At 44.2% G+C, this 26571-nt stretch overlaps 2 protein-coding genes across 4 annotated transcripts in view; one reads left to right on the top strand and one right to left on the bottom strand.

Annotated features, from left to right (window-relative positions):
- SUGCT (succinyl-CoA:glutarate-CoA transferase) overlaps positions 1-19064 on the bottom strand; it is a 740869-nt gene extending 721805 nt beyond the window's left edge. The window contains exon 1 of one of the 3 annotated variants that reach the window (XM_023226370.2): positions 18751-19064. In XM_023226370.2, the coding sequence (XP_023082138.1) occupies positions 18751-18871 (121 nt within the window). In that variant the 5' untranslated portion in view covers positions 18872-19064. The remainder of the gene's footprint in view (positions 1-18750) is intronic. The other 2 variants (XM_023226372.3, XM_023226369.2) reach the window with 2 other exon arrangements.
- Positions 18998-21112, top strand: MPLKIP (M-phase specific PLK1 interacting protein). The gene is made up of 2 exons (XM_023226374.1): positions 18998-19647; positions 20595-21112. Exons 1-2 carry the CDS (start codon positions 19309-19311, stop codon positions 20793-20795), a joined length of 540 nt encoding a protein of 179 aa, XP_023082142.1. The 5' UTR covers positions 18998-19308; the 3' UTR covers positions 20796-21112.
- The last annotated feature ends 5459 nt before the right edge of the window (positions 21113-26571 follow it).

Below are 26571 nucleotides of genomic sequence, written 5' to 3'. Positions count from 1 at the left end.
GGGGCCACAAGATCAGATGAGCCAGTTTATTAATCTGGGTGGGGCCACCTGATCCATCAAGTGTAGGGTCTGCAAAATATCTCAAGCACTGATCTTAGGAGCAGTTCTGGGAGTGTCAGAATCTTGTAGCCTCCAGCCGCATGACTCCTAAACCATAATTATTTTTTTGAGGCAGGGTCTCAATCTGTCGCCAGGTTGGAGTGCAGCAGCACGATCTTGGCTCACTGCAACCTCCACCTCTTGGGTTCAAGCCGTTCTCCCACCTCAACCTCCCGAGTACCTGGGAGTACAGGCATGAACCAGCACACCCTGCTAATTTTTGTATTTGTTTGTTTGTTTTGAGATGGAGTTTAGCTCTTGTTGCCCAGACTGGAGTGCACTGGCGCGATCTCAGCTCACTGCAACCTCCGACTCCCGAGTTCAAGCAATTCTCCTGCCTCAGCCTCCTGAGCACCTAGGATTACAGGTGCCTGCCACCATGCCTGGCTAATTTTTTGTATTTTTAGTAGAGATGGGGTTTTACCATGATGGCCGGGTTGGTCACAAACTCCTGACCTCAGGTGATCCACCTGCCTCGGCCTCCCAAAATGCTGAGATTACAGGCGTGAGCTACCACGTCCGGCCAATTTTTATATTTTTAGTAGAGACGGGGTTTCATTATGTTGGCCAGGCTGGTCTTGAAATCCTGGTCTCAAGTGATCCACTCGCCTCCCAAAGTGCTGGGATTATGGGCATGAGCCACTGCACCCGGCCCTAAGCCATAATTTCTAATCTTGTGGCTAATGCTAGTCCTACAAAGGCAATCTAGTCCCCAGACAAGAAGGAGGTCTGCTTTGGGAAAGAGCTGTTACATACAGTCTTTGTTTAAACTATAAGCTATAAACTAAGTTTCTCCTAAAGTTAGTTCAGCCTATGCCCAGGAATGAACAAGGACAGCTTGGAGGTAAGAAGCAAGATGGAGTCAGTTAAGTTAGATCTCTTTCACTGTCTCAGTCATAATTTTGCAAAGGTGGTTTCAGGAAGACCCTAGCTACATTTATAAAAATCCAGTATTTAAGGTTATATCTCCAAATCTTTAAATCTAAAATAAGCTACATGCTTATTAATCTGTTGCACTTTTCAACGAATGGACTGTGTTGGGACTCAAAAACTGAGACCCCAAAATACGGCACATTGATATGCTGAACTGAAGGAGAAACCTCAAGGACTCTCCAAGGTTCCCCACCCCACCATTGCTTCTAAAGAAGTTTAAGATTTTTATCTGCCTAAACTCCAGGGTCACCCACCAAAGAACAACTGTTTTTTCTTCCCCTCCCTGGAAGACCAAGAATATAATCAGACCTGAACAGGCCCTTTCAGAAGATAAAGCCTGTCTCTCAGACTCATTCAAATTCTAAAGAGAACTAGTTAATTCTAAAGAGAACCAGTTAATCGCTATCCTCATCCATTCATTCTCCCTAGCAATCCTTTATTTCCCCCAATAGAGTTCCTCTTCTCTCACCGTTCCCATAACCTCTTTCATCAAAATCCAATCCCCTATTCTTTCTGTAACCTCAAGATGGTGTGGTGTAGGAGCTCATAAACCTCATCATGGGGATGGGTCTTCATTTTTTTTTTTTTTTAGGCGAAGTTTCGCTCTTGTTGCCCAGGCTGTAGTGCAATGGCGCCATCTCAGCTCACAGCAATCTCCGCCTCCCGGGTTCAAGTGATTTTCCTGCCTCAGCCTCCTGAGTAGCTGCGATTACAGGCATGTGCCAGCACACCCGACTGATTTTGTATTTTTAGTAGAGATGGGGTTTCTCCATGTTGGTCAGGCTGGTCTTGAACTCCCGACCTCTGGTTATCCACCCACCTCAGCCTCCCCAGGTGCTGGGATTACAAACATGAGTCACCACGCCCAGCCAGGTCTTACCTTTCCACAACTGATAGTCAATTCACATTTCTTAGAAAACATACTTGCCTGTGTTAGATAGGAGTTCTAAATTTCTTTTCAAAGAATCAGTATGTCAGTATGTTCAATTCTTTGCCTTCTACTTTTAAACTTAACTTCTTCATAAAGCAACATTTTTCGATTATCTGCTCCACTCTGACTCATTCCGATTACCTGATTACCTACTCCACCCTGACTCCGATTTCCTGCTCTCTTAGAATTATTTTTCCCACCAAACCACTCACCCTGTCACTCTCTTTAAATTAGCCAATCAGAGTTAGTATAGCCTGTGTGGTCTAACCCTAGCCAATAGGGGAATGACACAGCAGCAGGGGCCATGTGCATCAGGGGTAAGAACCCCTTCCCCTCCCTTGTCCAACTGTGTGCTCACCATTGCTCCATCGGTAAGGGCACACCATTCTATAGAAGTACATTGCCTTGCTGAGAATTAAAAAGAAAATTTTATATTTGAGTGCTATTTCTTTTGCGGCACCGAAACTTTATTTATAACAATTTGGGGGCTCTCCCTTGATTACATTCCCCTCCCGGGGCGGTCTCTGGTTCTCCCTCATGAAGAGGTCCACCCCGCCCCCTTGTGGTGGCTTCAAGGGTGTGAAATCAGGACCCACCCAGTGCGATGAATTTCTCACCAATGCAGAGAGAAACTGGCCAGCAACCTAGCTTAAAGGATCCTCACGTACTGTGGCGACGACTCTGTGCAAAGACCAAGGAAGGAGATGTCGCAGGAGCTGGTAAAGTATTTCCTTGGTGGTCGGAACTAAGGAAAAAGCCGCAGGGTGGTAAAGCGTTCCTTGGTTAGGACATACCAAGGAGAGAGAAACAACAGGGACAGTAAAGCATTCCTTAGTCGAGACTAGGGAAAGAAAGCCGCAGGATGTGGTTTAGTATTTCTTAGTCTTGGAGGTTAAAAAGAGGTGAGAAATCCCCATTGAGGTGGGGGCTCAACCTCAAAAGGAAGTGAGAAATCCCCACGATGGGGGGGGTTGAACCTCAAAAAGAGGTGAGAAATCCCCATGGGGGGGACTGAACCTCACACAAACCTCCAGTAGTAAGAAAAATATTCAGAACTCCCCTTTCCTTTCTTCTCTGGGGAAGAAAGAGTGGCTCCACTCCTGCTGGTCCCTCCCCTAGCGGAAGGGGAAGGAGAGGGGAGAACAGCAGCATGGCTGGCGGAGGGAGGGAAAGACCAGCAGAGAGGAGAGGGAGAGAGAGAAGCAGAGAGAGAGAGAGGAGGAGACAGAAAATAGTCACAGAGAGAGAGAGAGGAAGAGACAAAGTCAAAGAGAGGAAGAAAGAGAGAGATAGAAGTAGTAAAAAGTGTACCCTATTACTTTAAAAGCCAAGATAAATTTAAAACCTATAATTAAAGGTCTTCTCTGTGACCCTATAACACTCCAATACCACCTTGTTGTCTGTTGGGAACAGGACCCAAAATCTAGCCATGAACTGGCCGCAAAACTGGCCATAAATAAAATCTCTGCAACACTGACATGCTCGTGATGGCCTTGACGCCCACGCTGGAAGGTTGTCGGTTTACTGCAATGAGGGCAAGGAACACCTGGCCACCCTTTATTTCCCATAAGGAATACTTTTTGGAAATCTTATGAGTGACTTGCTATCAATAAAAATGTGGGTAAATCTCTGTTCAAGGCTCTCAGCGCTGAAGGCTGTGACACCCCTGATTTCCCACTCCACACTCTATGTTTCTGTGTGTGTGTCTTTACTTCCTCTAGCGCCACTAGGTGAGGGTCTCCAAGACCCAGGTGGTCTCAGCAGTTGTCAGTGTAAACAAGGGCATAGCCCGAAAGCACTAAGGCCACTGACAACCTGAGACCACTGATTAGCTTTCCTAATCAAAAATCCTTAACCCAGTAACATGCGGATGGCCCAAATGCATTCAATCTGTAGCGGCAACTGCTTTGCTAGCAGAAGAAAATAGAAAAATAACTTTCAGAGGAAACCTCATTGTGAGCATACCTCATCAGGTCAGAACTATACTAAGTCCAAAAAAAAAAAAAGGCAAAAAACGTAGCTTACTGACTCAAGAACCTTTAAATTATGAGGCTGTTCTGTTAGAAAAAGATGATTTAACATTAACCACCAAAAATTCCCTTAACCCAGCAGGTTTCCTAACCGGGAATCTAAACCTTAATTAGCATACAAAGGTCCAACCAGACCTAGGAGGAATTCCCTTTAGGACAGAAGGATAGATGGTTCCTCCCTGCAGTGATTGAGGGAAAAAGACACAATGGGTATTCAGTAAGTGATGAGGAAATTCTAGTAGAAGCAGAGTTAGGAAAATTGCCTAATAATTGGTCTGCTCAAACATGCGAGCTGTTTGCACTCAGCCAAGCCTTAAAGTACTTATAGAATCAGGAAGGAGCCATCTATACCAATTGTAAGTTAATATGGACTGAACTGGGTCTTATTAATAGCAAAGAATAATTGAAATCCCAAACTTACAAGGTTTTCAACAAAACTAAAGTTTGCTGAAAGTTAACAGTGTCACATGTATTATCCTAACTTCTAATCTGCTGGCCTTAGGCAGTGTAGTCCACAGACATGAAGGAAATTGCTTTGGAAAATAATGGTTATCATCTTTGAGAAAAAAAAGAAAAAAGTGGGGGAAAGAATTTATGTAAAAAGGAATGCTATATGGTAAATGCTTGTCCTAAAATAAATTAACTGGTTGTTTTAAGTAAGAATAATTGAAAGTCCAAACTTACAAGGTTTTCAACAGAAGTGAAGTTTGCTAAAACTTTGCAAAAAGTAAGAAAAGCTGAGGCATGTCGAAGAATTGTCTGTGAAAGTTGTGAAAAAAAAGTTATAAAAGCAAATTTATGCAAGAAATGTTGTATCATTTAAAAGTAATTAGGCCTCCTGAATGTAAAACTATTGAAGAAACAGTTTATGTGCAAGGTGTGTAAGGAAAGTAAATATACTTTTGATAAAAGGATTATAATGAGGCATAAGAATGTGGATTTTAAACTACATTAAAAGGTTAAAAAAATTTTTTTGTTTAAAAGGTTTAAGCAAGTTTCAAAACATTAATTTTAAAGGAAATTCTGTGTGTAAACATATTGGCTAAAGTTAAAGGGGTATCATCCAGTTTTTCTGTGAACTGGACATTAAAATTAAAGCACAACAGGTTTTTCTTAAAGCACAAATCTGCTCTTTAACAAAAATTATACAAGGTTAAAAAGACTATAAAAATCTTACTTTATGGTCAGACATTAATGTTTGGATGAACGGAGGCAGGATGGCGCACTTCCGGGTTCTTCATCATTAACTTTTCCCGCGCGCGCGAAAATGCAGCCGGCGCCCGGGAAGGTGCAGATCAACTGGGCATGTGCCAGGTGACGTCAATCCAAAGAGACGAAGATTTACCTGGTCGCACCTGCGGAACGCCCCCCCGACACGCCCGTGCCCCGCCTATTGCCCTCCCACTCCTAGAAAAGCTGCTCTTGGCCAGGGTCCCACGCAGACTTCCCAGCCCCACTCCTGTCAGGATGTCCGGACTGCCGGAACTCCGTCCGAGAGCCCCACCAGGGGGACTCTGTCGGCCTCCTTTGCCGGAGGCCTATAGACCTCTCCCCCACACCTTAAGTGACCAAAAATAAATGTGCAGTTTTGCTCCTACACTTGTCTACCCGCTGGTTCTTTCACGCTCACTCGGCTGGTCTTAGAAAAACAAATCAGTTGGTGCCGAAGACCCGGGAGGAGACCCCTCCTCAGGCCTCTAGGGGTTGAGGAACCTCCTCCTGCTCCCACACCGCAGACGGACCAGGACCTGAGACCCGCTTCCCTCACTCTCACGGCCTCTCTGGGGTAAGTGCCCTTGTCTCCTCTTTACCTCCCTCGGCCAGAAATCCTGCGCAGGTCCGAGGCCCACTTTTGAGCCACCAAGTGGCTCGGGAGACCCGTTCAGGATGGAGACGTCCGCCTGAAGGTAATCTCCACTTTGGCTCCATGAGCCTCCAGTCTGTCTCTGCTGGTTCCAAAGGACGCTTTGAAGCCAGGCAGAGATCCACTTCCATTTCTATTGTGTCCATTGTGTAAGTAAAGAAGAAACAAACGGGAAACCCCCAGTCCAAATTTCCAAAGAGCACCGGCCTCTCTGGGGTAAGTGCCCTTGTCTCCTCTTTACCTCCCTCGGCCAAAAATCCTGTGCAGGTCCGAGGCCCACTTTTGAGCCACCAAGTGGCTCGGGAGACCCGTTCAGGATGGAGACGTCCGCCTGAAGGTAATCTCCACTTTGGCTCCATGAGCCTCCAGTCTGTCTCTGCTGGTTCCAAAGGACGCTTTGAAGCCAGGCAGAGATCCACTTCCATTTCCATTGTGTCCATTGTGTAAGTAAAGAGGAAACAAACGGGAAACCCCCAGTCCAAATTTCCAAAGAGCACCCCCTTAGGGTGCCTCCTAGCCAATTTAAAAAACTTCCAGCTTGAACAAGACCTTAGGAGGAAGCGGTTAATTTTCCTTTCCACTGTGGCGTGATCGACCTCAGCAATTTCTGCCAGCGGCTAGGCAAGTGGTCTGAAATTAATTACGTACAAGGCTTTTGGGCCTTAAGCTCTCGTCCCTATACTCCTCCTTCTCTCCACCCCCTCCCTTCCTGCCCAGACTCCTCCTTCCTCCTCCTTATCTACTAGTAATCCACTCGGTCCCATGCCTCCTTCGGGGCCCCCAACTGGCTGTCTTGAGTCCCCTATCTCTGCCCACACCCTCCTACAGTGTTAGCACCTTTGCGAGAGGTGGCTGGGGCGGAGCGGGTAGTCAGAGTACATGTCCCTTTTTCATTGGCCGATCCTTCCAAAATTGAGAAGCGTTTAGGTGATTTCTCAGCTAATCCTACCATATACATAAAGGAATTTAGACACCTTTGTCAGGCCTATGACTTAACTTGGCATGACCTCCAGGTTATCCTAACCTCTACCCTAAACTGACTGAGGTTCTAACCCAGTATACCTGGTTAGATCCGGCCTCCCCCACAGGGGCCACCATTTTGGCGTCTTATTTCATTTCTTAATCAGCTCCTGACATTCGTAAAAACTTCAAAAGGTAGAGGATGGTCCTCAGGCACCAATACAAGACCTAGTTAAATTAGCCTTTAAGGTCTATAGCTCCAGAGAGGAGACGGCAGGCTCGCCTTGAACAGAAGGCACAGCTCCTAGCAGCGGCTTTACAGCCCAGTCGTAACCCCAGGCCAGAGAGCACATACTCCGCAGACTCCAAGGCTACAAAAGGAGCCTGCCTGCTATAAGTGCGGCAAGGCAGGACACTATGCCAACGGGTGTCCGCAAGGTCCCCGAGCCCCAACACAACCTTGCTATAAGTGCAAGGCATCAGGACATTAGGCCAGTGAATGTCCTAACCCTCGTCCACCAGCAACCCCCTGCCCTGCTTGCCAGCAGGGAGGACACTGGAAGTCTGATTGCCCCACCCTGAGAACAGGTGCTGTGTCTCCACGTGACCCCCTTTCCCAGGATCCTGGGAGCTCCTTCCAGCTCCTACATCTGGAGGATGACAACTGAAGGTGCTGAGACTCGGGGACTGCCATCACCCTTGCCGAGCCGCGGGTAACTCTCCTGGTAGCGGGTAAGACAATTAATATTTTAATCGACAGCGAGGCTACCTATTCTGTTTTGCCGTCCTTTTCTGGACCTAGCCTTCCATCCAATATCTCTGTAGTAGGAGTAAGGGGAAAACCATCCATTCCACGAAAAACTCCACTCCTTAATTGCTGCCTGGCCAATAACTACTTTGCACACTCGTTCCTCATTATACCCTCATGCCCTACCCCCTTACTGGGCCGAGAAATCAGTTCAACTTTCCCCCCACTTGCCTCAAGCTTACTAAATTTTCTTAAGTATCTCATACTCCCCAACCTTGCCAGGACCATCCTTCTGGGTTTTGCCCATATTCCAACAAATGCTTCCATTCCTCATTCCTATACTAATACTGTGCCTTATTTTATTTTTCATCCGTGCGTCCAAATACCAACCATAGGCCCCGACCTTAACAACGCCCCTTAACAGCAGGAAGTAGCCAGACAGACCACGGCGCCCCTTTATCACTATTATCAATAAAAGGTTGGACTGTTTGCACCAACGGAGGCAGGATGGCGCACTTCCGGGTTCTTCATCATTAACTTTTCCCGCGCGCGTGAAAATGCAGCTGGCGCCAGGGAAGGTGCAGATCAACTGGGCATGCGCCAGGTGACGTCAATCCGAAGAGACCAAGATTTACCTGGTCGCACCTGCAGAATGCCCCCCGACACGCCTGTGCCCCGCCTATTGCCCTCCCACTCCTAGAAAAGCCGCTCTTGGCCAGGGTCCCACGCGGACTTCCCAGCCCCACTCCTGTCGGGATGTCAGGACTGCCGGAACTCCATCCGAGAGCTTCACCAGGGGACTCTGTCGGCCTTCTTTGCCGGAGGCCGACAGACCTCCTCCCCACACCTTAGGTGACCAAAATAAACTTGCAGTTTTGCTCCTACACTTGCCTACCCGCTGGTTCTTTTGCACTCGCTCAGCTGGTCTTAGAAAAACAAATCAGCTGGTTCTTTTGTACGCGTTCGGCTGGTCTTAGAGAAACAAATCAATTAAAAATTGGATAAATGTGTCTACAAGGTTTTATTAAAATTAAGTTTATCATTAATCACACACTAATTTAAAGGTGAAATTTAGCTTATCTGGTATAAAAATCATACAGGAAGCATTGTCAAATATAAAAGTGTCTGACTTTCTTTGGTCTAAAAACTAATAAAAATAGGTGCTAAAGGAAATTTCTCAGTAAGAAGACACCAAGGACTATAAAGTCCACTGCTGATGTCCCCACATTTAAAACAAAAGATCAGTTTCTTAGAAATTATATACTTGGTTTACCTTCCAATTTCCTTTCCCTCAAAACTAAAAGTCTTCTAGCACAGGTACCATGCCTAGAATGTCCGTTAAACTAGCACCAGCCTAAGGATCACCTTCTCATCAAAGGAAAACTCCGGCCAGTCTGTGCTGCTACCTTGTGCTGCTAACCACTGAGACTACTGTTTGTACAGTGGAAAGGGGATGGAGTCATCACACTAAAAGCACCGCCCCCTCCAGAGTCATGGGTCATAGTCCTGGGGGAAAACCCTACTAAACTAAAGCAAAGAAAAATTTAACTTTCTTTCATCTATTCTATTACTCTTTCTTCTTTCCTCACTCTATTGCCGACTATCTAGTTATTAACATAACCAAGTCAATTTCTCTTCAAACTATTGCATTTGATGCTTGCCTTGTTATACCCTGTGGGGACTTGCCAAGTCAAAGACAGCTCTCTACTTCAGAAAAGTACCTCTGTCCCTCCTGACTCTCCTGAGACTAGACATTAGTGAACTGGGACCATTCAATCCGGGGAGATTTCGATAAAGACCCCAGTGTCAACCAGGAGTCTTGCCCGGCGACACAGAGCTTTTGCACTGTAGTTTCTCCAACATTCTGTGGAGCACTAAAGAGCAAGGATGGACTGCTCCAACCGGTTTTTGTAATTTCCTAAAACCATACACTCATTTTACTATAGGGACAGCCAACCCCCAGATGGGGATCAGCTAAACCACTGCAATCCAATACAAGTTATTATCTCAAACCCTCAAAGTTCTTCCCCTTTTCTAAGCTGGTTCCCTTCTTTAAGCCAGTTTTAAGGTATAGGGGCTGAGGTTTCAGGACAGACCCTATTGGATTCTTTGAAATAAGTTTCTTTGATCCCCCACCGCCTACATCTTCCTCTAAGCCTTCTTCCCAAACCTCTCACAACTGAACAATTGCCCCTCCTCCATCTAATGATAAGACCAAGATAGCTATCGTAGAAGTTAAAGATTTAAAACAAACTTCAGCAATTAAGACAGGATACCAAGATGCAAACACCTGGTTGGAATGGATCAAATATTCCATCCGCACTTTAAACAAAAGCAATTGTTATGCTTGTGATCAAATATTCCATCCGCACTTTAAACAAAAGCAATTGTTATGCTTGTGCGCATGGCAGGCCAGAGCCCCAGACTGTCCCTTTTCCACTAGGGTGGTCATCCAGTCAACCAGGCATGGGCTCCCTGGTAGCTCTTTTCCAGGATTCTACAGCCTGGAATAACAAGTGGTGCCACGCTCTCTCTCTGCTATATCCCAAAGTCCGTCATGCTGCGGGTCAGCCCCCAAGGGCCATCTAGCCTCCATCTTCCAAAACCAATTTTACCTTGTGTCTCCAATGACAAGGGGAAATATTAGGCATTCCTTGGAAACTTAACAGGATTCAGTGAAGTCTTGCACTTCCAAGAGCTGACCCATCAGTCTGCCCTTATTCATCCCTGAGCAGATGTATGGTGGGATTGTGGAGGACCTGTACTGGACACTCTGCCAAATAATTAGAGCAGTTCTTATGCTCTAGTCCAATTGACTATCCCTTTTACTCTGGTCTTGGAAAAACCACACGTCATAAAGCAAGAGAAGCCTCTTATGGGTCTTTCGACTCTCATGTCTATTTAAATGTAACTGGAGTCCCACAGGGAATACCAGATCAATTTAAACCCCAAAATCAAATAGCTGCAGGATTTGAGTCAATATTTTGGTGGGTGACAATTAATAAAAATGTAGATTAGATAAACTGCATCTATTACAACCAACAGCAATTTATCAACTACACTAGAGATGCTGTTAAAGGAACAGCTGAGCAATTAGGGGCTACTAGCCAGATGGCTTGGGAAAATAGGATAGCCTTAGACATGATATTAGCAGAAAGAGGAGGAGTTTGCATCATGATTAAAACTCAGTGTTGTACCTTCATCCAAAACAACACTGCCCCTGATGGAAGTATAACAAAAGCATTGCAAAGTCTGACTGCTGTGTCCAATGAGTTAGCCAACAACTCAGGGGTAAATGACCCCTTTACAAGATGGCTAGAAAAGTGGTTCAGTAAATGGAAAAGAATAATAGCCTCAATTCTTACTTCCCTCGCAGCCCTAATGGGTGTACTTATTCTTGTCGGGTGCTGTGTCACACCATGCATCCATGGATTGGTGCAGAGGCTTATAAAAACAGCACTTACTAAAACCTCCCTTAACTATTCCTCTGCCTTATCCAGAGAAGCTTTTTCTTTTGGAAAATCAAGCAAAACAACTAAGCCAAGACATGTTAAAGAAGTTTGAAGAGAAACAGCTGTAAGGAAATGCATGAGAAGGGAATGTTAGATATGAGTTCTAAATTTCTCTTTAAAGAATCAGTATGTCAGTATGTTCAATTCTTTGCTTTCTACTTTTAAACTTAACTTCCTTGTAAAGTGACCTTTTCCAATGACCTGCTCCACACTGACTCATTCCAATTACCTGCTCCACCCTGACTCATTCTGATTACCTGCTTCACCCTGACTCATTCCGATTATGCTCCACCATGACTCATTCCAGTTACCTATTCCACTCTAACTCATTCCGATTACCTGCTCATTCTCCACCCTGACTCATTCCGATTTCCTGCTGTGCCATAACCATTCTTCCTGCCAAACCACTCACCCCGTCACTCTCTTTAAATTAGCCAATCGGAATTAGTTTAGCCTGTGCGGTCTAAACCTAGCCCGCAGTATATATATAGGGGAACGACACAGCAGCAGGGGCCACATGCATCAAGGATAAGAACCCCTTCCCCTCCCTTGTCCAAGTGTGTGCTCACCATTGCTCCATCTGTAAGGGGACACTCTTCTACAGAAGTACATTGCCTTGCTGAGAATTAAAAAGAAAATTTTATATTCGAGTGCTGTTTCTTTTGTTGCACCAAAACTTGGTGCTAACTGGAGTCAGACTACTGGAGTCAGACTACTGGGCTACTGCTCTGCCTCAAAAAAAAAAAAAGAATTCTGCTGAACAATGAGAACACCTGGACACAGGAAGGGGAACATCACACAACGGGGCCTGTTGTGGGGTGAAGGGAGGGGGGAGGGATGGCATTAGGAGATATACCTAATGTAAATGACAAGTTAATGGGTGCAGCACACCAACATGGTGCATGTATACGTATGTAACAAACCTGCACGTTGTGCACATGTATCCTAGAACTTAAAGTATAATAATAACAAAAAAAAGAATTCCCTCTGCTTCAATCTTCATATATTACCTGTAAGTGTGATGAGAAGCACACTTTCTTTTTTTTTTTGAGACGGAGTCTTGCACTGTCTGTCGCCTGGGCTGAAGTGTAATGGCATGATCTCAGCTCACTGCAGCCTCCCACTCCCGAGTTCAAGCAATTCTCCTGCCTTAGCCTCCCAAGTAGCTGGTATTACAGGCACCCACCACCATGCCCGGCTATTTTTTTGTATTTTTAGTAGAGATGGGGTTTCACTATGTTGGCCAGGCTGGTCTCAAACTCCTAACCTCATGATCCACCTGCCTCGGCCTCCCAAAGTGCTGGGATTGCAGGCATGAACCACCACGCCTGGCCCAAGAAGCACACTTTCATGCATAATCTGTCAAAAATTTATAAATCTATGGGCACAGTGGCTCATGCCTGTAATCCCAGCACTTTGGGAGGCCTTTGCAATGAGCCTATATTGCGCCATTGTACTCCAGCATGGGTAGTAGAGCAAGACTGTCTCCAAAAAAAAAAAAAAAAAAAAAAAAAGGAAAAGCAATCCCTAGGATTTCTGTTCACCAATAAGGTTCTACCCAAAGACGAAACCAAGAAGGCAGTCCCATTTACGATAGCTACAAAAAAATAAAATACCTAGGAATATATTTAACCAAGAAGGTGAAAGAAATCTACAAGGAAAACTACAAAACACTGATGAAAGAAACTATAGATGAAACAAACAAATGGAAAAACACCCCATGCATGTAGGCTGAAAGAATTAATATGGTTAAAATGACCATAGTGCCCAAAGCAATCTGCAGGTTCAATGGAATTTCTATCAACATTATTTTTTCACAGAATTAGAAAAAACAATTCTAAAGTTCATACTAAAAATGAGCACCAATAACCAAAAATATCCCAAGCAAAAAGAACAAAGCTGGTGATATCACATTTTCTGACCTCAAAATATACTACAAGGCTATAGTAGCCCAAACAGCATTATACTCATAGTGTCTATAAAAACAGACACATAGGGCCAGGTGCGGTGGCTCATGCCTGTAATCCCAGCACTTTGAGAGACCAAGGCAGGCAGATCACGAGGTCAGGAGTTCAAGACCAGCTTAAGCAACATGGTGAAACCCCATCTCTACCAAAAATACAAAAATTAGCCGAGTGTGGTGGCGTGTGCCTGTAATCCCAGCTATTCAGGAGGCTGAGGCAGTAGAATCACTTGAACCTATGAGGGTGGAAGTTGCAGTGAGCCAAGATCGTGCCACTGCACTCCAGCCCGGGCAAAAGAGCAAGGCTCCACCTCAATAAATAAATAAATAGACACATAGATCCATGGAACAGCATAGAGAATCAAGAAATAAACCCACATACTTACAGCCAACTGATTTTTGACAAAGTCGACAACATATACTGGGGAAAGGATACCCTTTTTCAGTAAAAGGTGCTGGGAAAATTGGATTGCCATATGCAGAAGAATGAAACTGGATCGCTATATCTCACCATATAAAAAAGTCAATTTGGCCAGGCACGGTGGCTCACACCCATAATCCCAGCACTTTGGGAGGCCTAGGTGGCGGATCACCTGAGGTTGAGAGTTAGAGACCAGCCTGACCAACATGGAGAAACTCCGTCTCTACTAAACAAATAAAAAATTCGCCACACATGGTGGTGCATACTTGTAATCCCAGCTACCTGGGAGGATGAGGTAGGAGAATCGCTTGAACCCGGGAGGCGGAGGCTGCGGTGAGCCGAGATCGCACCATTGCACTCCAGCCTGGGCAACAAGAGCAACACTCCATCTCAGGAAAAAAAAAAGAAAGGAAAAAATCAACTCAAGATGGATTAAAGACTTGAATGTAAGGATGAAACTATAAAAATACTGAAGAAAACCTAGGGGAAACTCTTCTAGACATTGATCTAGAAGAGATTCATGACTGAGACCTCAAAAGCACAGGCAACAAAAACAAAAGAAGGCAAGTGGAATTTAATTAAACTAAAAAGTTTCTGCAGAGCAAAAGAAATAATCAACAGAGTGAACAGATAACCTGAGAAATGGAAGAAAATATCTGCAAACTACACATTCAACAGGGGACTACTATCCAGAATTTGCAAGCAACTCAAACAACTCAACCACAAAAAACAAATAATCCCATTAACAAACAGGCTAAGGACATGAGTAGGCATTTTTCAAAAGACAAACAAGCATATCAAAAACGTTCACCATCAGCCGGGCAAGGTGGCTCACGCCTGTAATCCCAGCACTTTCAGAGGCTGAGGTGAGCGGATCAGCTGAGGTCAGGAGTTCAAGACAAGCCTGGCCAACGTGGTGAAACCCCTGTCTCTACTAAAAATACGAAAATTAGCCAGGTGTGGTGGCACACACCTGTAGTCCCAGCTACTCTGAAGGTTGATGCAGAACAATCCTTGAACTTGGGAGGTGGAGGTTGCAGTGGGCTGAAATCTTGCCGCCAAACTCCAGCCTGGGTGACAGAACAAGACTGTCTCAAAAGTTAATTAATTAACAGTATTATGAATCCTGAATTTATTTAATCTTTTTTATTTATTTTATTTTATTTTATTGAGCCAGAGTTTTGCTGTTGTTGCCAAGGCTGGAGTGCAATGGCGTGATCTCGGCTCACTCCTGACCTCAGGTGATCCACCCACCTCAGTCTCCTAAAGCGGTAGGATTAGAGAGAGACATGAGCCACCACGCCCAGCCTGATTCCCAAACTTAATCCAATATTAGCTTTCTTCTCAAACATTGGCAGTATGCTGTAATTATTTTAAATTCATAACCAGAAAGTTAGTTGAACACAAAATTCAAGACTCTAGGGAAACAAAAAGAGTTTGTATATTGCTAGAATTGTCTATTAAGAGTCATGTTTTCATGCTTTTAATCTTCCCTGAAAATTTCTGTGTACTGCCATGAGTAAAATTTTAAAAAAATGTTCAACATCACCAATCATCAGAGAAATACAAATTAAAACCACAATGAGCTATCATCTTACATGCATCAGAATGGCTATTAAAAAGACAAAAAACTCACAGGATGTTGGTGAGGAAGCTGAGAAAAGGGAACTCTTACACACTGTTGGTGGGAATGTAAATCAGTGCAACTTCTATGGAAAACAGCATGGAGATTTCTCACAGAACTAAAAATAGAACTGCCATAAGATCCAGCAATCCCACTACCATGCATCTACCCAAAGGAAAATAAATCATTATATCAAAAAGACACCTGCACTCATGTTTATCACAGCACTATTCATAAAAGCAAAGATATGAAATCAACCTAAGTGCCCATCAATGGAGCACTAAATAAACAAAATGTGGCATATATAAAAAATGGAATACTATTCAGCCATAAAAAAGAATGAAACTATGTCTTTTGCTGCAACATGGATGGAACTGGAGGCCATTATCTTAAGTGAAACCACTCAGCACAGAAAAACAAATATTGCCTGTTCTCCCTTATAAGTTGGTGCTAAATAATGTGTACATATGGAAGCAGAGTGTGGAGTGATGGTCAATGGAGACTTGGAGGGTTGGGAATGTAGAGGGAAGGGGATGGACTACAGGAGGTTGCTTGCTGGGTACAATGTGTGTTGTGCCAGTGATGGATGCACTGAAGGCCCTGACTTCACCCCCATACAATATATCAATGTAGCAAAACTGCACTTGTACCCCCATGAATAGATGCCAAAAAAAATCATAACTGGCTGGGGCACGGGGGGCTCATGCCTGTAATCCCAGCACTTTGAGAGGCCCACGTGGCTGGATTGTGTGAGCCCAGGAGTTCAAGACTAGCGTGGGCAACATGGCAAAACCTCATATCTACAAAAAATACCAAAATTAGCCAGGCATGGTGGCACACACCTCTGGTTTCAGCTACTTGGGAGGCTGAGGTGGAAGGATCGCTTGAGCCCAGGGAGGCGGAGGTTGCAGTGAATTGGGATTGTGCCACTGCACTCTAGCCTGTATGAAAGAGCAAGACATGTCTCAATACTTAAATAAATACAAAATATATATAGAGAGAGTATACTGCTACAAGACAGAAAGACACAACTCAAATGTTTTTATTGTCAGTTTTATCATCTTGCTACAAAATGTACTACTGAAAGCTTAAAAAGAGCATGGCTTTTGAAGTTTAATAAATTTTAGTGAAAATTAGTTAGACTGAAGTTATACAGATAAATGCATTGGTGGAATAAAGATCTATATACTCATTATGCATCCATCAGTTAAACTGTTTACTATTAAATTAATTTGTTGGTTGGGCATGGTGGCTCACCACACCATGTAATCGCAGAGTTTTGGGAGGCCAAGGCAGGAGAGAGGAACGCTTGAGGTCGGGAGTTCTGGGAAACATAGCAAGACCCTGTCTCTACAAAAACTAAATAAATAAAAATTAGCCAGGCATAGTAGCATGAGCCTGTAGTCCTGGCTACTTGGGAGACTGACGTGGGAAAATTACTTGAGCCCAGGAGGTCGAAGATGCAGTGATCTGTGATCTCACCACTGCACTCCAGCCTCGGTGACAAGAGTGAGACCCTCCATCTCCATAATAATAATAATAAAGTGCCCGGCGCGGTGGCTCCCGCCTGTAATTCCAGCACTTTGGGAGGCTGAGGTGGGTGGATCACGAGGTCAGGAGATCGAGACTATCCTGGGTAACACGGTGAAACCCCGTCTCTACTAAAAATTACAAAAAATTAGCCAGGCGTGGTGGCGGGCGCCTATAGTCCCAGCTACTCCGGAGGCTGAGGCAGGAGAATGGCGTGAACCCGGGAGGTGGAGCTTGCGGTGAGCCAAGATCACGCCACTCCACTCCAGTCTGGGCGACAGAGGGAGACTGTCTCTCAAAAAATATATATATTTTTTTTGAGATATATATTTTATATATATATCAAACACACACACACACACACATATATATATATATATAAATATAAAATGAGGTTAATTTTGGTCCCCACCACCCTCACTTTTCTGCCCCCTCCCCTGAGTAAACTGACGATCTAAAAGGTGAAAATTACCTATGTGATGTATGTGAACCTTTTTTTTCCCAGTGGGGTGGCGGGGTATGATAGGGTCTCGCTTTGTTACCCAGGCTGGAGTGCAGTGGCACAATAGCGGATCACTGCAGCCTCAGCCTCCTGGGACTCAAGCCATCCTCCCACCTCAGCCTCCCAAGCAGCTGGGACTACAGACGCACGCCACCAAGCCCGGCTAAGTTTTTTGTATTTTTGGTAGAAACAGGGCTTCACCATATTGCCCAGACTGGTCTTCAACTCCTGGGCTCAAGCAATCGTCCCGCCTAGGTCATTTTATTCAATAAATATTCAAATGAGCAGTTTCCAAGCATTAATTTAAACACTAAAGATAATGTCCAGAAAGGTGAATTTTTGGCCAGGACAGAACTACTGTATATAATGAAGTGGATAGGCTGGAGTCCTCAGGCCTTAATTTTATCACTAAGCCTTAATGGCAATATGCTACCTTGATTAACTCTGCAACTGGTATCTGCAGAAGAAACGAAATGCAGTGAATTGAATTTCCACAGAATAAACAAACAAACTCTGTGTGTGTGTCTCCATTCATCAAGGCGGATAGAAGCTGAGAAGATACCACACTCGTCAGCTCTGGATGTCACAGAACATGTCAGAGACAGCGAGGAGTAGCAGCTACAAGAGGGTGAATGGAAATCACAGGTCCGGGCTACCCATTAGGCTATGATTTAAATGAGTCCTAAAGCTCTTTAAGATTGTGTATCCTAGGCCGGGTGTGGTGGCTCACGCATGAAATCCCAGCACTTCGGGAGGCCGAGGTGGGCGGATCACTTGAGCCCAGGAATTCGAGACCAGACTGGCCAAAAAGGTGAAACCCGTCTTTACTAAAAATACAAAAAAATTAGCCGGGCATGCATGCCTGTAATCTCAGCTACTCTGGGAAGCTGAGGCAGGAGAATCGCTTGAACCCGGGAGGCAGAGGCTGTGGTGAGTCAAGATGGCGTCACTGCACTCCAGCCTGGGCGACGGAGCGACACTCCTCTTTCTTTCTTTTTTTTTTTTTTTAAGAGACTCCGTCTCATAAAAGGTGGCAGCTGCAAGCTCCAGCCTGGGCGACAGAGCGAGACTCCGTCTCAAAAAAAAAAAAAAAAGAAAAAAGAAAAAGCTTCATAGTGGATTACCATTCCCAAATTCAGAAGGAGTAAAGAAAGTTCTATAACACTGTAGTAAAGCTAAATTTCATCCTCTAAATAAAATTCTGCGACAGGTAACTGTACAAAGGCGTATTTTATTGTACATGAAGTGTCAAGTTATGCAAATCAGCGGGCTAAAGTCTTTTCTGAAATGTGGCTGCGTGTGCATTTTCGAAGTTACTTAAATTTGGCGGACGAAAGGATAGGAGTAAAGAGGCCTCAAACGCGAGCCGCGTGACGCGCAGGAGCCGGACCCCGCCGCACACCGAGCCCTCGGTCACAGCAACGCGCGGGGCAGAGGCGACCCTGGGTCGGCCAGAGCGGGGCAGGCCGGCCGCAGGCCCACGGAGCTGGGTTGCAGGGAGGCGAGCAAAGCCACCGGATGGGCTGCGGAGTCAGCAGAGACTTCAGACCCCGATCGCTCTCCTCAGGGCGCCCCAGGGGGCAAGCTGGGGCAGGGGTCCCTTTAGCCGCCCAGACCGAATCTCGGAGGGTACCTGACTGCGGGCGGCCAGTCCACAGCCCCCTCCCGCCGCCCCGGCCGGAGAAGAGGCAGGTTCTGCGCAGAGCTGCCACCCTCGCCAGCGTCGCCAGCATCGCGTGCGTCTCAGATGGCATCGGTCCCGGTCCAAGCAGCGAACTCCGTGCGGCGCCACCCGCCGCCACTTGGGGGCGCCCACGGACGCCGCAGACTCCGCCCCCGCCGGGCGGGGTGGAGCACTCCCAGTACCAGTGGCCCGCCGGACCAGCTTCTCGTCTGTCAGACCAAGGTCACCCAGACAGGAAAGGTTCTTGCTGGGTTCGGGTGTCCATCATTTCCTGTCTCCTTTTCTTCCTCCTTTCACTTAAATCCACTGAGTCTCTCGCCAAGTCAGTAATTTAGGTAATCCCGCCGCCCCTGGCGGAACCTTTGTGACGCCGGAACCGATGTGCCGTATGATGGCTGCGGTCGGAGGACTGTTTTGGTGAAGGACTAGCAGTTCTCTGTGGAGGGCCGGTCGATACAGTTCCGGTGGGAGAACGCCGCTGCGAGGTTTTCGGCTTTGGCTCCTGATATGCAGCGACAGAATTTTCGGCCCCCGACTCCGCCTTACCCTGGTTCGGGTGGAGGAGGTTGGGGTAGCGGAAGCAGCTTCCGGGGTACCCCGGGCGGGGGCGGACCACGGCCGCCCTCCCCTCGAGACGGTTACGGGAGTCCGCACCACACGCCGCCGTACGGGCCCCGGTCTAGGCCTTACGGGAGCAGTCATTCTCCGCGACACGGCGGCAGCTTCCCGGGGGGCCGGTTCGGGTCTCCGTCCCCTGGCGGCTACCCTGGCTCCTACTCCAGGTCCCCCGCGGGGTCCCAGCAGCAATTCGGCTACTCCCCAGGGCAGCAGCAGACCCACCCCCAGGTAATAATAGCCAGCGTTTGCCGAGCACTTACTGTATGGCAGGCATGGTACTAATATTCCCTTTACGTGGATTATTTTGTCTAATCCTCTCTGTGGTACTATTGTTACCCCTATTTTGCATATGAGCGAACTGAGGCTTAGAGAAGTTGAGTAACTTTCGGAAGATTACCCTAAAGAGTGGCAGAGCCCTACGTTCTGTTTTCGAGCCCTCGTGATTTTAACCAGTACACTGCCACCCATACACAGATTTTCCTAATTCTTCATTTCCTCCTATTTGCCAAGGGCCTTGCCAGTTTGTTTCAGGAAATCGTTCTTTTCCTTTTTTTTTAATCTTTCTTTCGAGCTACACTGGCTTCTGCTCCAACTTCCCTGGAGAGAAAATCGGTGGTAGGGGAAGTTTTTCATTCCTTTAGTGATAGTAAATACGAAAGACAGAGAAGTGTCTCTAGCATGTCTAGGATTTCTGTGGTTTACAACTTGCAGCTACGTGGTTTTCCAACTTGGTGTATTCTACACCAGCCCCCTACCCCTTTGAGTCTGGAGCTAAGGAGTGAAGAAAATGTTCATGAGCTAGAAAGGTTCTAGAAACTTTAAAACTATAGTATTGTTTTCTCCTGAAAAAAATGAAAATTTCGAGGGAAAATTGAATATAATTATTTCATCACTGCTTGTATTACTGCAGAGCTACTACATTAGACACAAAAGTATTTGAGATGACAGTGGTCATGGAATTATAAATAAGTGAGAATAACAAGTTGCTTTAAGTACTTTTTTTTTAAAAAAAAAAGGAACACTTGATTAAAGGAAACATGGACTTTGTAATCGAACATGTTTAGGTTCAAGTCACAACTTTTAAGCAGCAATGTGATTCCCACTAACCTTTAGCTAAAGGAAGAAGTACCAATTATCTTTACTAAGTGTTTTTTTAACTGATTTTTTTTCTAAAGGGTTCTCCAAGGACATCTACACCATTTGGATCAGGGCGTGTTAGAGAAAAAAGAATGTCTAATGAGTTGGAAAATTATTTCAAGCCTTCAATGCTTGAAGATCCTTGGGCTGGCCTAGAACCAGTATCTGTAGTGGATATAAGCCAACAATACAGCAATACTCAAACATTCACAGGCAAAAAAGGAAGATACTTTTGTTAACATTTCTGAAATTCAACTGGAAGCTTCATGTGTCAGGAACATCTTGGACAAAACTTTAACTTGTGTTGATATAAATTTACCCAAAGATGATGACTTTGACTGGATGATTAGTAAGGTCTTTTTGTTATTTTTCATCGTATCAGGTATTGTTGATATTACAGAAAAAAAGTAGGATAATTTGCAACATATAGCTCTGCAAGTACCTACCACATTTTAGAGATTTACAGTTTCCATATATTTAACATTCCTGGTTATATAATGGACATTTGTCTTTTAATGTTTTTTCAACGTTTTAAAATAAAACATTTTGTCTTCTAGCTATTGTGGTTTTGTGGTATGATAAAGAAGTAGACTTATTACAGTAATGCTTTGTAATCACTTAGCGTTCGTAGGTAAATGTTTTGCAAATTATTTTTGAAAATGAAATAGATAAACCATCCTTTGAGCTGTAGACAGCTCTGTATTTGTTCATAAATAACGAGGATGAGAATAACAGAGTTCTGTTCATACTCATTTTATCTAATGCTTCTGTTAAAATGCATTAAAACTTGAAGCCCCAGAAACCCACTTAAGCATAACTTTATACTCATTTAACTGGAAAAGGCAAGAATAGACCATGCATAGCTAAATCAAAGTGTTCTATCTGAATTTCTCTATACCTCTTAGCATTATGGAGTTATTTTCTCCTGAGGCCAAAGAAGATAGCTACCAGCAGTCTCAATTCACTTCCATTGCAAAAAGAACATCTCTCATCTCCATCAATCCAAGAGAAGACAAATTTGCCATACTTAGATCATGTGTCTGTATTATTGAACCAATTAACTGTGGCCAAGGCCACAGTGAGATCTAATTAGCTTGAATCATGTACACATCACCATAATGAGACAGGGTTCTGTGACCTTGAGCACCACTGGGCCTACCTGGAGTAGAGAAGTGGTTTTCCAAATTAAAGGATACTATGTGTATATAACTATAGTTCTGGAGAGAAAAATATGGAAGAATTGTTACCCCAACTATTTTTTAAAAATCAAGTAGTTTTTGTTTGTTTTTTGAGATAGAGTCTCTGTCGCCCAGGCTGGAGTGCAGTGATGCAATCTTGGCTCACTGCAACTCTGGCTCCTGAGTAGCTGGAACTACAGGCGCACGTCACGTCACCATGCCTGGCTAAGTTTTGTATATTTAGTAGAGACCATGTTTTGTTTTATTTTGTTTTTTTGTTTGAGACAGGGTCTCACTCTGTCGCCAAGGCTGGAGTGCAGTGGCGCAATCTTGTCTCACTGCAACCTCCGCCTCCCAGGTTCAAGCAATTCTCCTGCCCCAACTTCCTGAGTAGATGGGAGTACAGGCGCGTGCCCAGCTAATTTTTGTGTTTTTAGTAGAGATGGAGTTTCACCATGTTGGCCAAACTGGTCTCGATCAAACTCCTGGTCTCAAGTGATCCTCCACCTTGGCTTCCCAAAGTGCTGGGATTTCAGGCATGAGCTCCCGCGCCCGGCCGAGAACATGTATTTTTAGTATTTTTAGTTTCACCATGTTGACCAGGCTGGTCTCGAGCTCCTGACCTCAAGTGATCCACCCATCTCAGCCTCCCAAAGTGCTGGCTTTACAGGCGTGAGCCACCATGCCCGGCCAAAATCAAGTGTTCTAACGTGTAATACAGACTCTAGACATTTGGAAGTTACAAAATAGGAAGATAGAGCTATTAAAACTTTTGTTTCAACATTCCAGAAAGAAACATGTAAAAACAAAATAGTCACACCTCCTATTTGACCCATACCCACTTCTATTTGTTCATTAGGTATTTCACAGAGACAAGAAAATAAGAATGGAAGGCTTTTAGATTAATTAAAGCTCCATGAAATCCGAGATTTTGGAAATTCTGTTTCTACAAGTTACTAGCTGGATGAATTCACTTCTCTATGCCTCGTTTTCCTCATATGTAAGATGAGGAAATTAATAGTGCCTGTGTCATAGAGGTGTTGTGTTGGAAGATTAAGTGAATTTATGTATGAAACTCTTAAGCCAGAGCCTGGCACATAGTAAGCACTCAATAAATGGTAGCTGTTACTTTCTTTCTCATTTACCCCCATTTCCTCAGTTTTTAGAATAGTGTCTGCAAGATAGTAGGTACTTAAGTAATGAATGGATATAGAAATTCTGATTGTAACTACTATATTGTTCTACCTACACCCTATATATAAAAGGGATAACTTAGTAATTTTTCCCCAGTGTTTTAAAGAAAAAATCCTTCTTCCCAATATTATGTCTTTCCAGATATGTCGAGGTCATGATGTATAATGGAAATTAAAATGCTTTATTGAACTTTATAAGTAAGAAATGTTGTCTTTAGGAAGTGACATTTGGAAATAATGTACTGAAGCATCTCTTAGATCATTGGGTTGTTAGTAAAGACGAAAACAGAAGTTAGGAAGGATTTTGTGCCAGCATATTTATATCATATTTGGAAGACCTTCAAACTGTAACTCTTCTAATGGTACATTTTATTTCACTGTAAGTGTAACATAAAACAAAGGTAAAATTTCTTGCTAAAGCTTACCAACATCTACTTCCAGAGACCTGGCCTGAGTTTTCTAAGAGAAAAAATGTTGTCCTCACGAAAGGTGTATACACTGTAAGTAGTGTATTCAGTTATCAAAATTCTTGTGGCATTGGTTATTTGGTTTGTTACCGTTACGCTATTTTTTTTTTAGCTGAGTAAAAGGAATTGATCATTTTTTAAGATGAAAGGGATTGTTTTTTAATGTTCTAGGATACACATTTTACCTCCATAAAAATGCTGAATAACTTTTTAGAAAAACTTACAAGTGAGTATACATCTTTAAAAATTCAGATGTTTAAAGGATGGGAGTGTAGTCTATAGTAGAGTCTTCAAACAAGGGTCCACATACTCTTGGGTTAAACTTTCTAAGGGATATGCAGGCATAAATAGCTGTAAAGGAATGTAAGTTCAGATCCCAGTGCCCACGTAAATTCTTTATTAAAATTGACCTACATGAAAACATATCCATGATCAAGGGATCATGCCCATTCTTTTTCCCTTCTGCCTTTTGGTAATCACTGTTCTCCCATTTTACAAAAGAAGCCTGTGGCAAGTTGTGTTTTCCAAAAACGACCCCAACAATATTTAAAGTCTCATACCCTTCTAGAACCTTGGCACTACCCTTATCAAGATGTGGAGTTATGTCCCTTCCCTTTGAACGTTAACAGACTTTTTTTTTCCAAAGAGTTAGGGGGTCTCCCTCTAGGGGCCTCCCTGTATTACCCAGGCAGGTCTCTTAACTCTTAGGCTTAAGGGGCCCTCCAGCCTCGGCCTCCCAAAGTGTTAGAATTATAGGTGTGAGCCACTACGCCCAGCCCCTTAGCCAATTTCTGACTGCCATAATTAAGAGAATATGATGGAAGTTAATGTATTTTCATTGTGGGTGAAGTGTGGTGTTAAAAATGAGTCATAGGCCAGGCACCATGGCTCACACCTGCAATCCCAGCACTTTGGGAGCCCAGGTGGGCAGATCACTTGAGGTTAGGAGTTTGAGACCAGCCTGGCCGGTATGGTAAAGCCTCGTCTGTACTAAAAATACAAAAATAAGCTGGGCATGGTGGCACGCACCTGTAATCCCAGCTACTAGGGAGGCTGAGGCAGGAAAATCACTTGAACTCATGAGGCGGAAGTGGCAGTGAGCCGAGATAGTGCCACTGCACTCCAGCCTGGGTGACAGAGTAAGACTCCATCTCAAAAAAAAAAAAAAAAAAAAATAAGTCATATTGGCCTATGTGGAGATGTTCAGAATTCAGATTCATTGGGAAATAATGATGAAAGTGTTCAGTTACCTTGCCTTTTTGTTTCTGGACTATTCAAAAAATCATTTCTTCTGTGGGTGCATTGTGTGAAAGGAAAGCAAAGAGCATGAGTTTAACGTGAAGATAAAGATACCTTATTTTTAGACAAAAGGCAAATGGTAAGGCACTTTGCCTCATCTATCTAAGAATTAAAATATTCAAGATTAGTATAAAAGCATGGTTAGTTTTGGTGAATCACCTGTGAAGCAAGCTCTGTATTTCCACCATACTTTTTTTTTTTTTTGAGATGGAGTCTTGTTCTGCCGCCCAGGCTGGAGTACAGTGGCACGATCTCAGCTCACTGCAACCTCTGACTCCCAAGTTCAAGCGATTCTCCTGCCTCAGCCTCCCAAGTAGCTGGGACTACAGGTGCGTGCCACCACACCCGGCTAATTTTTTGTATTTTTAGTAGAGACAGGGTTTCCCCGTGTTGCCAGGATGGTCTCGATCTCCTGACCTCATGATCTGCCCAGCCTCGGCCTCCCAAAGTGCTGGGATTATAGGCGTGAGCCACTGCACCTGACCCTCCACCATTCTTGATAATGATAAAGAGCCTGATGAAGATATCTCAATTCCTGTCTCAGTAGCATAGTTTGCATGATTTCAAGGAGGAGGAAGTTAAAAGTTTCATGTTGACTTCTGACATACTAGCATTACATCTTCAAGTTAAAAACATATTTTAGAAGTAAGTTCATGAATGTATATTTTCTGAAACATTTTCAGATTCTTAAGAGAAACATTTTCATTAACTCTTGCCAGTACATTTATTCTTAGGTTCTATAAATCCATATTAGTTGTTTTACGTAGGCCAAAGTCTCCTGCTATTGTCACTCAATCATTTCTCTGTTTCATTCATTCCTACCATATACTTAGGTTTAAGTTAACAGAAATATGTTGTAGTTTTTACTATAAATAAAACACATAATAGGCTGGTCGGAAGGGAGTGAGTTATCTCAATTGATTGTTCACAGTCACAGATCAAACTCCTTCTTCTATTCCCCCCACTTCTCACTGCTGCGCTTGACTAGTCTGAAAAAAAAAATACATAGTAGTCATCAGCACACCTGATATAAACCCTGAACTTCATAATGACCTCTTTTTTTGTGTGTGTGTGAGACAGAGTCTTGCTGTGTTGCCCAGGCTGGAGTGCAGTGGTATGATCTCAGCTCACTGCAACCTCCGCCTCCTGGGTTCAAGCAGTTCTCCTGCCTTAGCCTCCCGAGTAGATGGGATTACAGGTGCAAGCCACCATGCCTGGCTAATTTTTATATTTTTAGTAGAGATGGAGTTCCGCCATGTTGGCCAGGTTGGTTTTGAACGCCTGACCTCAGGTGGTCCGCCCGCCTCAGCCTCCCAAAGTCCTGGGCTTACACGGGTTAGCCAGTGTACCCAGCCTGAATTATCTCTTTTATTCTGCTCATAATTTCCATAATTTATCATCTAATTTAAGATGCCTTAAAATTCACTATTATTTTATATGCCACTTAGTAAAAATACTGACAGTTAAGCAGTGACATGTCATTGATTATAAGATACATCTTAATTTCAGAGATGTTAAATATATGTCTTAGTTTGATAAAATACCGTACAGTACTTTTTTTTTTGAGACCAGTCCTGCTATGTTGCCCAGGCTGGTCTCCAACTCCTGCCTCAGCCTCCCAAGTAGCTGGGATTACATGTGTGTGACACTACACCCAGCTCATATACAATACTGTTTTTTATTTGTTTGTTTGTTTTTTGAGACAGAGTCTTGCCCTGTCACCCAGGCTGCAGTGCAGTGGTACGATCTCACCTCACTGCAACCTCCACTTCCCGGGTTCAAATGGTTCTCCTGCCTCAGCCTCCCAGGTAACTGGGACAACAGGTGCGCACCACCGCGCCTGGCTAATTTTTTTTTTTTTTTTTTTTTTTTTTTTTT

The sequence above is a fragment of the Piliocolobus tephrosceles genome, chromosome 8 (assembly GCF_002776525.5).
Source record: "Piliocolobus tephrosceles isolate RC106 chromosome 8, ASM277652v3, whole genome shotgun sequence".
Lineage (NCBI taxonomy): Eukaryota > Metazoa > Chordata > Mammalia > Primates > Cercopithecidae > Piliocolobus > Piliocolobus tephrosceles.
This window is presented reverse-complemented; position numbering and strand designations above follow the sequence as displayed.

What these genes read in the sequence shown, in the direction of transcription:
- MPLKIP (XM_023226374.1), top strand. Translation starts at nt 19,309, where the DNA reads ATGCAGCGACAGAATTTTCGGCCCCCGACTCCGCCTTACCCTGGTTCG. An exon ending in AGCAGCAGACCCACCCCCAG is followed by an intron (nt 19,648 to 20,594) that starts GTAATAATAGCC and finishes TTTTTTCTAAAG; the next exon opens with GGTTCTCCAAGGACATCTAC.